The following is a 14,891-nucleotide window of genomic DNA, read 5'->3' as shown; positions in this document are numbered from 1 at the left end:
GACAACTCTGCATGGAAACTTGGCTGGCTTGCCTTCCACTACTAGTGCATCGTCACCACCAGCAACAACAATGATCCTCTAAAGAGCTGAACTGTAAAAGATAATATGCATGTTTGATTGCTTATGATCTGTTAGGCTCTTAACCCAGGGATGCTTAAGAGTTAAGGCAAGTTTGAATTACCACTTAGCACTTGGGCCACAGTTGGGTTTTGGTATGTAACTAACAAATTTGTCAGAACAGGGGAAAAAGATTCTGGTCTTTATTACAGGCTGTGCCTTCTGTTCACTCCGTGACCTTGAGGGGTTCAATTTCAAGTAGGAAAAGGTTAATAATGAAATCAGTACATGATAAGCTCTCAATAAAAGCATGCAAAGCCCATCGAGCTTTTGCAAATCAAAGACACCTCATTTATAACTTCATCTCACTTAGCCTATTTCTTCACTGGAAGGCTTTCCTAAAAATACTGCTGATGGAGTGATGCCTTTTATGCAAAGGCTAGAGCCTACAGAGGCATGAGAGACTTGCAACTGCCAAGCCTTAAGTGGGTGCTAGCAGTGGTTCTGCAGTGTGTGACCTTGAACAAGGTCAAAGCTTGGAACAAGGTTGAGTTTCATTGCTTTCACCTTCCTTAGAAGGTCCAGGGATTCCCCCATGATATCATGAGAACCAAATCAATTCACTAACAGAGCAATGTTCTGAAAACTGCAACCACAAAAATCTATCAGTAGGTATTGCCACTAATGATATCATCCATGTCAAATTGATAGATATGGATTTCCTTACTTAAAAATGCGTCTCTGTGTCTACAGATATCTTAACTTGGCAACTTCACCTGTTTCCCTTTGGGCAGGTTCAAGCTAATAATCTTTGGTGCAGCTTATTGCACAATTCGAATATTTTCAGCAGGCAAAATTTCAAAAATTCAGACCACGGTGTACATTTATCAGACTGGAGATAGATGGAATGGTTATAAGACACACCCAAAAAGGAACACTCTCTTCTGATAAACGAGAAGCACAGAAAAGATAAATCTAGGAAAGTGGTCATGTATTTTCTTTCACTGTGTTTGCTTCTGGCCTCTAAGAAAAATAGCAAGTTCCTGTCCCATATTCCTCCAGTTCTGCTCTAAAGTCAGCAAAGTCACGTATGTTCTAAAGGAAGAGTCTGACTCTCAGAAGTAAAACAGTTATGCAGGAGATCTTAGCTCTAACTGGTGCTTTCTGCTGGTAGGAATCGTGGTTCAGGACATGGTTGGACCTACATTAGTTCCAAGTTCAGGTAACAGGCCTTAGCAAATCCTTGTTTTACTACAGCTGAATGATATGCACCAAGCTTACTAACATACTGAACACCTAATGGGAAAAATTACACTTTTTCCCTGACAGACTTTGGAGAAAAAGCAAAAAACTTCATGTATCACAGAATTTCAACCGTCCAAAAAGGAGCCTCAAAAAAGGTACTAAGTCATCTAAGTGAGGTGATCAGTTCAGAGAGAAGGGCTAGTGAACCAGGGCATAAAAGTAGCACTACTAGAATTATTTTCCTTTCTTAAGGAAAAATACATCAAAAAGTTCTTTAATTAGCATTAAATTCAACCAACAAATATTTACCGAACACCTACTATGTCCCAGAGACGTGGAGATGAAGAAGACATAGGTAGTGTCCTTAAAGGTTTAAGTATTAAGACCTCTGCTCAGATTTTAAGTTCTCTGAAAAGAAGGCTTATGTCAAATCTTTCAGATCAGAAGCACAATGCTACTTATAAAAAGTAGCTCTTCAAAAGGTATCTGTTGATAATTATGGTGAAAAAGTTATTTTAAGTATTGAGAGTCTTGTGAAGAGAATACACAAGCTATCCTAATGAAATATACTGACCGGCCTAAACAAACAAAAAATTTTGCTGAGACAACAGGGTACATATTCATCTAACCTAGAAAGACCTATGCTGGCCTCAGGTAAATAAATGCCTTCCAGTTTGACAGGTATGAAATACAGTGCAGATAACTAAAGCCATCGAGATACTGGAGATGGTCACACTTACCGAAGGCTTGGTTATCTTTGACCTGTCATCCTGCAATTAAAAAAAAAAAAGTAAGCTCCATTATGAAAGGAAAAACTACCATTTCCAAAGTAAAAAAAAATTATTATTCAGTAATTAGCATTTTAGGTTCCATCTAGGTTATCAAATACACAGTTTGATCCATCTGACTGCAAAAATTAATAGCAGGTTAAGTGCCTAGCTTTATTTCAATCTGGCATTCCAAAGTTTAAAATAGCATCCATGATAGTCATATTTATATGCTGATCTGTATATATATTTATGAGACCTGGATTCTGATCTGTAATTCAGGGAGCAGCTGAGACCTAATTAGATTCTTCCCTTCTATCCTCTGAAATTCACTTTGAGGTGGGGGGGGGTGGGGTGGGGGGTGTGCGTGTGTGTGTAATTTCTGTGTGTGTAATTTCTGTGTGTGTAATTTGTGTGGTATCCTCAGTGAATTCCTGCAGTCTCCCAATTATAGGGTTATCATCTACTCTCTAAAGGGTGATCACAGGTGAGGCAGAAATGCTGCAGTCACAGCCTGAAATCCCACCTGCTCTACCCTCACAAGCTTTGGAATGGAAAGAATAAGGACAGGATGCAACATTTTAAGGGCAGGCCTTTCCAATTACCATACAACTATTTCGCTTTGGTGACACAGAAGATAAAGATGAAAATATGTGGATGAATAAACCTTCCTGACACATGAAGCTTCCTTTCTCAAAGTACCATCTCCCACCACCAAAAAACCCACGTCCCACTCAATGGAAACTGCTCTAAAACAGATTTCCTACCTTCAGACATTCCCCAAAGAGCCTACTTCAACCCTTCCTTTATTCACAGTCACTACAAGAAGCATCAATCAGACGCAACAAAACTTTTTGCATGGCTGTTTTTCATATGGTTTCTAGGTGTGCTCACTGGGGTTGAGGCTATTTGCTATGTTTTTTTCTTGTTGGAGCCCGCTTCTAGGAGCACCTTCACCCCTTCAGGTTGGCCACTGGTAACGTGCCCAGAGCTGGGGGAGGAGAAAGGAAGGCACTGGCTCGGAGGAGAGGTCCAGGCTCTCTCTAGAGGTGAGAGGGATCTACCTGTCTGCTCCAGATTCCAAGTTTGCACATCTCCAAGTTTGCAGCTATATTCCGGATAACTTTGGTTGACAGACGAGTGGAGTTATAAATGTACATTTTGAAATGCTGCAGAAGGGCCTAAATTCCTATTACAGCCCTGGGTTTACATAAAAGCCAAAACAAGCCTACGTTTTTGCAAAATCAGTCCATGGCTTGCCACCAAAGGTGATGTTCTCAAAGGTCTCAGGTAGAGTGAGAAGGATGAGGACCACGTGTGGGTTTTACAGAAGGCAGAGTTTATTCATTTAACATAGTTGATTTTTTTTTAAATTTCTAAATCATTTTTTAGAATTTAAATATCCTCAAACTAATGAAAGTAGAAAGGAGCTTCTTAAGAAAAATATTTTGGTCAAAAAAGAAAAAAAGACAAAATAACACTACTCTGGGTCAATACCCCCACCTTCTAAAATCTGCTGCTCAGGGAAACTTCAGAGTCTGAGATGCACTGCCCCCAGGACATGACCCTGGAGTGAGAGGATTCTAAGTGCTGGTGAAAAGTGCAACCAAGGAAATACAAAGAAATTTCTGGTCAATTTATTTCTAAAGTCAGGAGCAATTGTTCTTTGCTTTTTTCCTTTTTAAATTTTGTAATATGCAAGTCTACAGATTTGAGTAAGGTCAGCCCACAGCCTTAAAGAGAAACAAGGCCCCCAAAAGGTGCTTACTGGATGCAGCTCCCCAATGATAAACGTTTTGGACAATTCTCGAGCATCCGTAGAGTGTCCGACATCCTCAAAGTTTTCAGTAGCATCACCTCCAGCTTGTTCCCTCAAGACTTCTTCCCCACCGGGGTGCTGTTTGAAGGACAGACAGACAGAAAAATGAGTATGTTTTCCAGGCAAATGAATTAAAAGGAAGTGGCCAGTTTACTTAACCAAATAGGCTGCTCCAGAAGTCACAGATGACAATGTAGCAAAATAAATCATTCATAACCTGGGTGAAAACAATTCCTTTGTATTCAGTTTCCTACTTGAAAGTGCAGACAAACTTTCTCCAATAGTAAGATATTTATTTCCCGGTTATTCACATGGCAATAAAACCATTAGGCACACATTTTTCATCCTTTGGGAATGTCCTCTTTGCTTTTCCATAAAGCTCTCAAAATCTCAAAAAGCTTTTCTCAGTCTTTATCCAATCTACATCTTGTATGCATTTCCACACTTATTTAAAAGCCTTCCACTGGGCCACAGAATATTAGAGTCCACTTAAACATGGGAAGCCGCCCTGGAGGTACAGGCTGTTGACTGGGTCACTCTGAAAGCCAGCTTGAAGCTTCCTGATGCATCCCCAAGGCCGTGGCAATGACAAATGTGGTTTGTTAATTCTCGAACAGTCTGTTTATTCTTAGGCACAGCCTGACAGGCACAGAAGCAACAACGTGGGAGACACAAAATGACTAACTTACGCAGCACCCACAAATTATGCAAATTCACAGATTGTTGTTTCTTCTGTGTGGGTGGCTTCATTCATGAGTTCCTTAACTTTTGGGTCCTGTTAAAGATATGTGACCATAGACAAGTCTCCCAAATGAAATCATTATTTTCCAATTACAGCCTATCTTCAAAGGAAAATTTCAAATGAGGTTAAAAACATAGATTGGCCTTTTGTAAACAATCATAAAATCATACAAGTTTTAAAAATACAGAATTTTGGGACTTCCCTGGTGGCGCAGTGGTTAAGAATCCGCCTGCCAGTGCAGGGGACATGGGTTTGAGCCCTTTTCCAGGAAGATCCCACATGCCGCGGAGTATCTAAGCCCGCGCGCCACAATTACTGAGCCTGCACTCTAGAGCCCACGAGCCACAACTACTGAGCCCACGCGCCACAACTACTGAAGCCTGTGCGCCTAGAGCCCGTGCTCTGCAACAAGAGAAGCCACCGCAATGAGAAGCCCTGCACACCGCAACGAAGAGTAGCCCCCGCTCGCCGCTACTAGAGAAAGCCCACGTGCAGCAACGAAGATCCAACACAGCCAAAAGTAAGTAAATAAAATAAATTTATTAAAAAATATATATATATAGAATTTTATCTTTAAAGTGCTAAAATGAAGTAAACATTCTACTTCATAGACAGTAACACAATAGTCTTCACCTAAAACAAAAGGACTTCTCAACTTAATTTCTCGTCAAGCACAGGAAACAAAAAAGTACGTGTCTACATGTATGTATGCACACATGCATTGCATGTGCAAGTGTGCATGCATTTGCATATGTGTATGCATGTACACATGTAACCATTTATGATTTAGACGCTGCCTAAACCATTTATAAGGCAGTTTTCTAAGGAAAAAAAAGAGAATGAGAGAAACATCTTGGGTTATATTGGTTTGAATGACCACTGTTTAGGAAAAAATATAGAATAAATGAATTGATGCTAAAATACATTTGTTCTACTTTTTTAGATTTTTTTGGATTTTTTTAAACAATTAGTAAGGAAACAAAGCCTAAAAATTGATTTTTGGAAAAAAATAATTCAAGTCTTGATAAGACAATAAATACGGGACTGGCTTGTTATGTGCAGGGAGAGACAAACAGAGAGAGACACATTGCCAAGGAAATCAAGTCTAAATCATGATGGTGTGGAACTCCACAATTCATCTTGTCACTGTCCTCACTCTTGTGACTAAGTTCATGCTGCCGTTTTAATAAGCACCCATCAAATTTGAAGACTAAAAGAAACGCTCTTCCTTACCTGCTGGCGCCCGAAAGTCACAAAGAAAACTGGGAATGCTGGTGTTGGCGCCATCTTGGTTATTCCCAGAGACGGTCTATGTCTCCCATTTCTTTCCAGAAACTCTCAGAGAAAATACTACTATCTTTGGGGCAGGTTATAGAATTTGGGGTAGCCCAAAGAAAAGGCAAGGCTTTGAAAAAGGAAAGTGACAGAAGAACAGGCATGCAAAGCAAAATTATCTGAGGATTTTCTAAAAGGTTAAGGAAAAGACCAAAATGCCTAGTTACAGGCAGGCAAGATTAGAGGTAACAAAAAAGAGTCTGAGACAAACTTTGGTGAAGTCTGTATCAGAAATCTGTCCTGGTAAAGAGTCGCTCGCTAGGACCTCCATTCATCCCACCGTGTGCAGGCAGTCAGCCGCTGTAGAGCCCAGTGAGAGAGAAAGACGGGAGGGAACGTCAGGGGTGATGGTAGGAGGACCCAGGAAGGACAGAACCGGCGGCAGCCATGGCAAAACAAGCCATTCCCACTGGAATTGTCCTTCTAACAAAAAATATCCCATTTTTCCAGAGGAAGATTCCATTTTCCATGTGCATAATTCCCTGTCTGCTTCTGTGAAATCTCTACTTATTATAAGGTCTCCAAGTACCACCTTGCGCTGATAACATATGAGAATCTCCAGATACAAACTAGGGAATACCAGTAAAATAACTGGAAATAGCTTTCATTTTTTACATCTTTTTGTATATATGGGTTATTTGCAAGCAAATAAACAGGAAATAGATTTTAAAAGATGAAACACTGGCATAGTCCATAATTCAGAAGACATCAACTGTCACAACCTCTACCCATTCCTAAGAACACTTTCAGAAAGACACGGTAAATTCTTGTGGTATAAAGAGAATGGTGGCTACCAGGTCCTGAAATTACAACTGTCTTTTCTACTGCTCACGGCATAAATGCTTTCAGCGATGCTGGCACAGTGGATCTGTTCTCCTTGAAATGCTTTCTTCAAGTGGCTTCCAGTACAACAGGCTCTCCTAGTTTCCCTTCAACTTTATTTCCTCTCCTGATCTTCTCCGAGTCTCAACCCCAGTGCTCAGTCCTTGGCGCTCTCCCATTCCACCTGTACTAGCTCTCCTGGTGATCTTACCAGGTCTCCGACCCAGAATATGACCTGTTCTCTAGTGAGTGCAGTTCATTAGGCTTCCTTTGAGCTCCAGACTTCTCCCACATGCAACAGCCTACTTACCTGTTCACTCAATGTCTAATGAGCATCCTGAACATAACATAACCAAAACCGAACGTTTTACTTTGCCCCCAGATACACTTCTTCCCAGTCTTTCTATTCTCAGTGAATGTTGCCACCATGCATACAGTTGCTGCAGTCAAACATCAGAAATCAAACTTCATTCCTCTTTCCTTCTCACTCCCATCCATCAGCAAATCCAGCTGGCTATCTTCAAAACATATTCAGAACCCAACCACCTCTTCCCACTTCCAATGCTACCACCTTAGACCAAACCAGCATCTCCTGAATGGACAACCACAACTGACCCCTAACGGGTCTCCTGCTTCTTCTCGATCCTTCCCACGATCGACTGTGCTTTCTCCATCATGCCGTAAGGATTTTCAGATGTCAGCTTAGCCCAGGGTAGCTGGTCATAGTGGAAGCGAGAGAGGTAACAGGTAAAATCGAAAAGCAAAACAGACACACTTCAGTGACAGGTCTTCTGACAGGCCCTCAGACTTGCCAAACTAGTTCCCCATCTCAGAACCCCTACGTTTGCCTCTGTGTGGAATGCTCTTCTCCCAAACCTTGATGAGATTTCATCTGTCCCCTCGTTTATCCCTGCTCACATGTCAGCTTTTCGAGCCCTTAGCTGAGTTGCCCGTCCAGAAGGGCCTGCCCCGTCCTCACACCACGGTCTCTATCCCCTCCCTGCTCTTTCCTTCACAGCACCTAGTACTCCTGAAGCTCTATTTTGTCAATCGTTTGTAAGATTCATGAGGACAGAGGCCTTTGTCTGTCTTACTCATCCCTGCTGCCCAATACCTAGTTCAATGCCTGGCACATGGCAGATACAAAGAAATATTTGTAAGCAAGTTTGGACAAATAAATGAGATGTGCACGGCTGATTACACATTGGTCTTAGAACTAGTATATACAACTGGTTAAGTGACTGACAACAACTTTCCCATTCCAACTATTCTAGTTCACACCCCTTTCCTTCTCCTGAACTATAATAGTTCTTACCATTCAGAAACCATATAATTTCATATTCAATTGTTGTTTAATTCATTTAATCAAAATATTTATGAATACTATGTGCAAAGCATTGCATGGGACACACAAAAGTACATGAAAAATAGACATGATTTGATCCTGAAAAAGCATACAATTAATTTGAGGTCAAAGAAGAAAAACACAGGGCTTCCCTGGTGGCGCAGTGGTTGAGAATCTGCCTGCCAATGCAGGGGACACGGGTGCGAGCCCTGGTCTGGGAAGATCCCACATGCCGCGGAGCAACTGGGCCCGTGAGCCACAACTACTGAGCCTGCACCTCTGGAGCCTGTGCTCCGCAACAAGAGAGGCCACGGTAGTGAGAGGCCCGCGCACCGCGATGAAGAGTGGCCCCACTTGCCGCAACTAGAGAAAGCCCTCGCACAGAAACGAAGACCCAACACAGCCATAAATAAATAAATAAATAAATAATTTTTTTTTTAAAAAAGAAGAAAAACACAGATATCATAGTTTTGACTATTCATGTGTGACCCACAGCAGTGATTGCTACCATTCTGTCTTCCAGGTCACTTACCCGTTTTTCTGCCTCAGTTATTCTGCTACTGATTCCTTCTAGTGTATTTTTCATTTCACTTATTGTATTGTTCATCTCTGTTTGTTTGTTAATTCTTCTAGGTCTTTGTTAAACATTTCTTGCATCTTCTCGATTTTTGCCTCCATTCTTTTTCCAAGGTCCTGGATCATCTTCACTATCATTATTCTGCATTCTTTTTCTGGAAGGTTGCCTATCTCCACTTCATTTAGTTGTTTTTCTGGGGTTTTACCTTGTTCCTTCATCTGGGACATAATCCTCTGCCTTTTCATTTTGTCTATCTCTCTGTGATTGTGTCTGCCCTCTGGTGGATGAGGCTATCTAAGAGGCTTGTGCAAGCTTCCTGCAGGGAGGGCCTGGTGGTGGGTAGAGCTGGCTGTTGCTCTGGTGGGCAGAGCTCAGTAAAACTTTAATCCACTTGTCTGCTGATGGGTGGGGCTGGGTTCCCTCCCTGGTGGTTGTTTGGCCAGAGGCACCCCAGCACTGGAGGCTACAGGCTCTTTGGTGGGACTAATGGTTGACTCCTGGAGGGCTCATGCCAATGAGTACTTCCCAGAACTTCTGCTGCCAGTGTCCTTGTCCCCGCGGTGAGCCACAGCCACCCCCCGCCTCTGCAGGAGACCCTCCAACACCAGCAGGTAGGTCTGGTTCAGTCTCCTGTGGGCTCACTGCTCCTTCCCCCTGGGTCCTGGTACACACAAGACTTCGTGTGTGCCCTCCAAGAGTGCAGTCTCTGTTTCCCCCAGTCCTGTCGAAGTCCTGCAATCAAATCCCACCAGCCTTCAAACTCCGATTCTCTGGGGATTCCTCCTCCCATTGCCAGACCCCCAGGTTGGGAAGCCTGACGTGGGGCTCAGAACCTTCACTCCAGTGGGTGGACTTCTGTAGTACTGTTCTCCAGTTTGTGAACTGCCCACCCAGCGGTTATGGGATTTGATTTTATCGTGATCGTGCCCCTTGTACCGTTTCATTGTGGCTTCTCCTTTGTCTTTAGATGTGGGGTATCATTTTTGGTGAGTTCCAGTGTTTTCCTGTCAATGACTGTTCAGCAGTTAGTTGTGATTCCGGTGCTCTCGCAAGAAGGAGTGCCAGACATTAGAAATTTGGTTTCCAATAAGATGTGAATTCAGAAATGGCTTGGAATAGTGATGTAAATGATTGCACCAAATACCCTATCTGTATGGAAACAAACAAACAAAAACGTGGTTCCTTCACAAAAGCTGCTTTAGTGAGAGCTCCAGATTTGTGCTTAGAATGTTTTGCAGTGATAGAAATGCTCTATATCTAAACTGTCCAATATGGTGGCCACAAGTGGCTACTGAACATTTGAAATGGAGCTGAAAAATAATGTAAATTTTATTTAATTTATTTAAATTTAACTAGCGATTTTTGTCTATTAGCTACCATATTGGAAAGTGTAGCTATAGACAATGCAAACATTTATCAAGAGATAGAGACAACCTAGGTGAAAACTGAAAAGGCATTTCATTTGCAGTGAAAGACATGAACATTTATTTATTGTGTGTGTGTGAATAAAGGTGAGCTCAGTACATTGAGAAGGGCGCTCCTTTGCATAATGTGATGATGATTAAAGAAGTGGTGGCATCAGCTTTAATCTGAAAAAACACTCAGTGCAGGTGGAGTTCAAGTGTTCCTGGGATTGCTTCCTTCAGGAGAGATACCAAGGTTATCAGGGTTAACCCCACATTTGCAGCACCTCCCATCAGGGACCACATGAGAAGCTTCATTCATAACCAAAGTTCCAAGAATCTCACGCGGCCCACTGAAAACTGCGCAGCTCCATGGTGTATCCCCTAGGACATAACAAAACAGTACGTGACCCAAACCTGATATGCAATGCCCTCATGGCCCAGCAATGCTACACCGCACTGTTCAAGAGGCGAAGGCCAGTCCCTAGGAGGATTGCACCTCGTCCTCTAACCCCTGGACATTCTCCACTTCAGGGATAACTAGCACTGAGAGAGAGACCACATACAACATGTAACTTTTTTTCAAATAAAAGTAAGAGTCCAGTTTCCCACATACAGGGGAGAAAGAAAAAAAAAGAGAATATCAAGAGTAAAAGAGCAGAAGGTGCTTTACCAGACCACAAAAGTACAAATATATAAGGGGTCAGGTACAGAATAAGTGTTACAATCAATGAAGGCAAGGTCTTGGATAACTTTTGTATGTTACGAGGCCAAGAATTCTAAAGTCAACGTAATGAGAGTTATGCCTCACGTCCTTTTTAGAATGAAGCCAAAGAGAAATGCTAAATAAAGCAATAAATGCATTATTAGAGATTCCACAAGATCAAGGATTATTTTATATTATAGGTAAATTCTACTTCATATTTAATAGTACAGTAAATAGCAATAATACATTAAAAATGGATCTAGAAAAGCTGGGAAGATAAAAAAGATAAACTTACATGCCACTCCTGATACAGATGCTTTCAATAAATACTTAATATGAAGGCAGTAATCTTAATCAGAAAGAAAATGTTGTGGGTAAAATCAAAATGTTGAATCACTCTAGATTCGAACATGCAGTCTGTAACTACTATTAATTGGGAAACTGATTATCGAGTGAAAATACCTTCCAGGTCCATTCTGCATTCCTACTGTTTGCTTCTATGGCCATTTACAGTTCCTTAGATTCTCTACCCAGAAAATAAAAAGGGGTCTATATTATCTCTTCGAAATTGTCTTTGCTAGTTATATTCCTCTTTAATACAAATAATTTCATAAATGAGATACTTTTAGGCTTGATACAGAAAAATATGTTTTACTTATTCTTTGAACTTAACTCCTAGAATTCCTACATTTTAGTGGCTTTGGAAAAACAAGTTATAAAATTTCGAAGTCAAAGGTTAGAAGAAGGTCTTGTTAGTAAGACAGCAAAGCCCTACATTCTTGTAAATAAACCAGGGAAGTGCTTCTCATCAAATTCATGGCTCCAGCCGCCAAACTAGTCTTCCCCTCTCCAATCCCTCAGCACATTCTTAACCACCTTATATATTGCTGCTAGAATATTCATCCCCAAATATTGTTTTGACCCTCCCCCCACCCACTTAAACTTTTAGCTGGGAAATGGCTACTTAGAATAGAAGATTTTCCCAGCCTCCCTTGCAGCTGGGTATGCCATGTGATTAAATTCTGCCTAATGTGAGCAGAAGTGTCAGGAGAACCTTCAGAGTGATGTGCACCCTTTGCCCTTTCTCTTCATCCCTTCCTTCATCTTGCTGTCTGGAAGGGGAACGCAGCCTTTGAGAATAACGATGAGGGCCTGACTCTGGGGATAGGTGAGAAGTGAGCCAGAAGGAGAGCCCCAGGGGACTTGATGGAACACAGCTAGCACACCAGACCTGGACTGCAAAGCTCATTTCTTTATGACAGATGAATAAACATCTACCTTGTTCAAGCACAAGGGGGTTCTTCTGAGCTTAATTCTAATTACTACATCAATCACTTTGTCAAAAAAATACCATGTGGCAGGCACTGTACTAAGTCCTGAACATATAAAAGACATAGATAAACATACTCTGTGTCAAGAAACTTAAAACCAAATTAGGACAATGATCTTTATGTACATTAAAAAATTAGAGAAATATTAAGGGATCATCTTAATGGCTGACTGAACAGAGTAGAAGTCTAGAAAGGTAGATGCTTTTAAAAAATAATCTAGGCTGCTTTAGGAGAGTTAGTATTTGGATAAATAGAGTAGATAAAGATGAATAAGCTCAAGAGGAATACGAACACGAATGAAGGCTTACTGGCTGAAATATGCATGGCATACTTGGGGCAAATGAAGAGATAAGTGTGAATAAAGTAAAATATGTGAGGCTGTGTGATGGCTTACTTTACATGTCAACTTGAGGTGACACTTGATTTCTGGGAGGTGTTTCTAGATGAGATTAGCATTTGGATCAGTGGGCTCAGCGGAGGAGATGGCCCCGCCCAATGTGGGCGGGCACTATCCAATCCATTCAGAGCTTGAATAGAACAAAAGGTGGAGCAAGGAAGAATTCACCTGTTTTCCTGTATCATTATTTGAGTTGGGCTCTCTCATCTCTCCTTCCCCTGCCCTCAGCCTCCCATTGACTCCTCTGGTTCTCAGGCCTTCAGACTCAGACAATCACTCCACCAGCTCTCCTGGGTCACCAGCTTGCAGATGGCAGATTGGGGGACTTCTCACCCTCCATAATCATGGGAGCCAATTCCTTACAATAAATCTCTTCATACATAAATATATATATGAAGTATGTATGAGTATCTCCTATTGGTTCTATTTCTCTGGAGAACCCTAACACAGGCTGGATGGTTAGAAGGACCAAACCATTAGGGCCTTGAGAGCCAGTGTGAAGTGGAAGACAATGAGGGCCACTGTGGGCTCCTGAAGAGCAGAGCGACCATGACAAAATGCCGGATGGACCTGTCATGGTTAGAACAGAGAGGCTCAAAACCGAGACAGGGAGAGCACCACTGCAGACATGCAGCAATCTGGCCAGCATGAACAGCACAAACCCCTCACTCTCCCTCTACCAGCCCACAGGCACCAGTCTTAATAATAAGCCACTCTCGGCTTCCTGAAAGTCGGCTGTCCTCCACCTCACCTGTGAGCACAGCATCAAAAGCATAAAACTCAACTGGAGATCTTAACTCAGGCACTGTAAATACCCGGTTTCACATGGATAAAAAGGCACCGCTTGATCATTTTTTCATTTGTTTTTGTTTGGGGGAGGCAATGAGAAAAGAGAATCAAGCACATGTCACCTCCCAATTACTATCGATAACCCTTCCCCATATCACTCGACAAAATGTTAAAGCAGACCCCTCAGTAGTCACGTATTTGGCCATAAGCCCCTGCACCTTTGTTGCGGTTTGGTCTCCAGCTGTCTTGGCCTCCACGTCCAGGCAGTACTGTGTTACGGAAGAAGCCCAGGTTTGGAAGCAGAGGAAGCTGAATTCAAGATCCGGCTCTGCCACGTCTTAGCAGAGCGACCCAGGAAGGTAGCAGCTCTTCCTGAGCTTCCATTTCTCCATCATTAGATACCTCTCCCACTTACACTACAGAGATTAAGTGATATAACTAGTACAATACCTGGCATGTAATAGGTGTTCCATCAATATCAATTTCGTTCCCTTTCTTATCCAATACTGCCCATTCAATACTGCCAGAAAGAACCTTGAACAGAACCTCGCACAGTGCCTGGTCCCTGTAAACTGCTGAGGCCAAGTCCAGCACCAAACCCCAAACCCCAAGGGACCCCTTCTTTCCACCCTGCCCTTCATCTTCAAGAGATTTCTGTGGATTAAATCAACTGGCTTGATCCTACTAAGCCACAGACCCAATGACAAGAGTTAATAGAAACAACATACCATAAGGACAAAGAACATTCGCTACATGAAATAATTCTTAAAGGTCATTAGGATATGAACAGATAAGCAATGCAGCTGTGAGCTGGTAACTATCCTGCAGAGTGCTGTTATAGTGTTCTCTCCTTGAAAAGAAAGAGAAGCAAAATCATTCATGGTTACTTTTAGAGTTGAGACAGTAAATGTTTGGTCCAAAATTTACCATGAAACAAAGATAATTTTGCATTTAGTCAGTGTGCCCTGACCAATATTTTTAATTCTACCATCACTAAACTTATCTCATTAGGTAAAATAAGTGAGTTCATTGGAGACGTAACAACTCCTGGGATCTCTGAAGGGAAGAGTAAGTCCCAGACTGAGAAGTAAGGACCCTGGGGTAGAGGAAGGGGCAGGGACAGGTCTGCCTCCGAGGGACAAGAGCAGGGGACAGCGAGGCCAGGAGAGTTAGAACACACACCGCTTGCCTTGTGACCCAGCTCAACCCAACGCTCCTCATAAGAACAAGCAAAGCCACCAAAATTGAGGGCCCAGTGGAAGATGGGTTATGATCTAAGAGGGGCTATTCCTCTATCTACGCTAGGATCCATCTTGAGTTGGAATGGCCAAAAGATGAGAGGACAGGACAGGCTACAATTGAGACTGAAAAGGAGGATTGAGGGTGGAACCAGTCCTCCTCAATACCAAATCATTAGGCCTATTTTTCCTTTTATATCTAGTGTTAAGAATAAAAAAATTTGGCTAAAACAGGCAACTGGAGGCAAGGGAGAAATAAAACAAGCTGTCAGGAAATTATCCACGCTGGCCCAACAGCCATTCTGCATCGATTTTCTA

General features: G+C 42.1%; 1 protein-coding gene across 5 annotated transcripts in view; it reads right to left on the bottom strand.

Annotated features, from left to right (window-relative positions):
• The window catches only part of CYB5A (cytochrome b5 type A), a 79,831-nt gene that overhangs the window by 55,622 nt on the left and 9,318 nt on the right, over window positions 1-14,891 (bottom strand). For all 5 annotated transcript variants that reach the window (XM_082355320.1, XM_082355319.1, XM_082355321.1 and 2 more), the window contains exons 2-3: window positions 3,838-3,966; window positions 2,043-2,072 (exon numbers count right to left, since the gene is read on the bottom strand). In XM_082355320.1, the coding sequence (XP_082211446.1) occupies window positions 2,043-2,072; window positions 3,838-3,966 (159 nt within the window). The remainder of the gene's footprint in view (window positions 1-2,042; window positions 2,073-3,837; window positions 3,967-14,891) is intronic.

The sequence above is a fragment of the Balaenoptera borealis genome, assembly GCF_965194805.1.
Source record: "Balaenoptera borealis genome assembly, chromosome: 14".
Taxonomy (NCBI): Eukaryota; Metazoa; Chordata; class Mammalia; order Artiodactyla; family Balaenopteridae; genus Balaenoptera; species Balaenoptera borealis.
The sequence above is the reverse complement of the archived record's forward strand: the minus strand, read 5'-3'. Positions and strand labels throughout refer to the sequence as shown.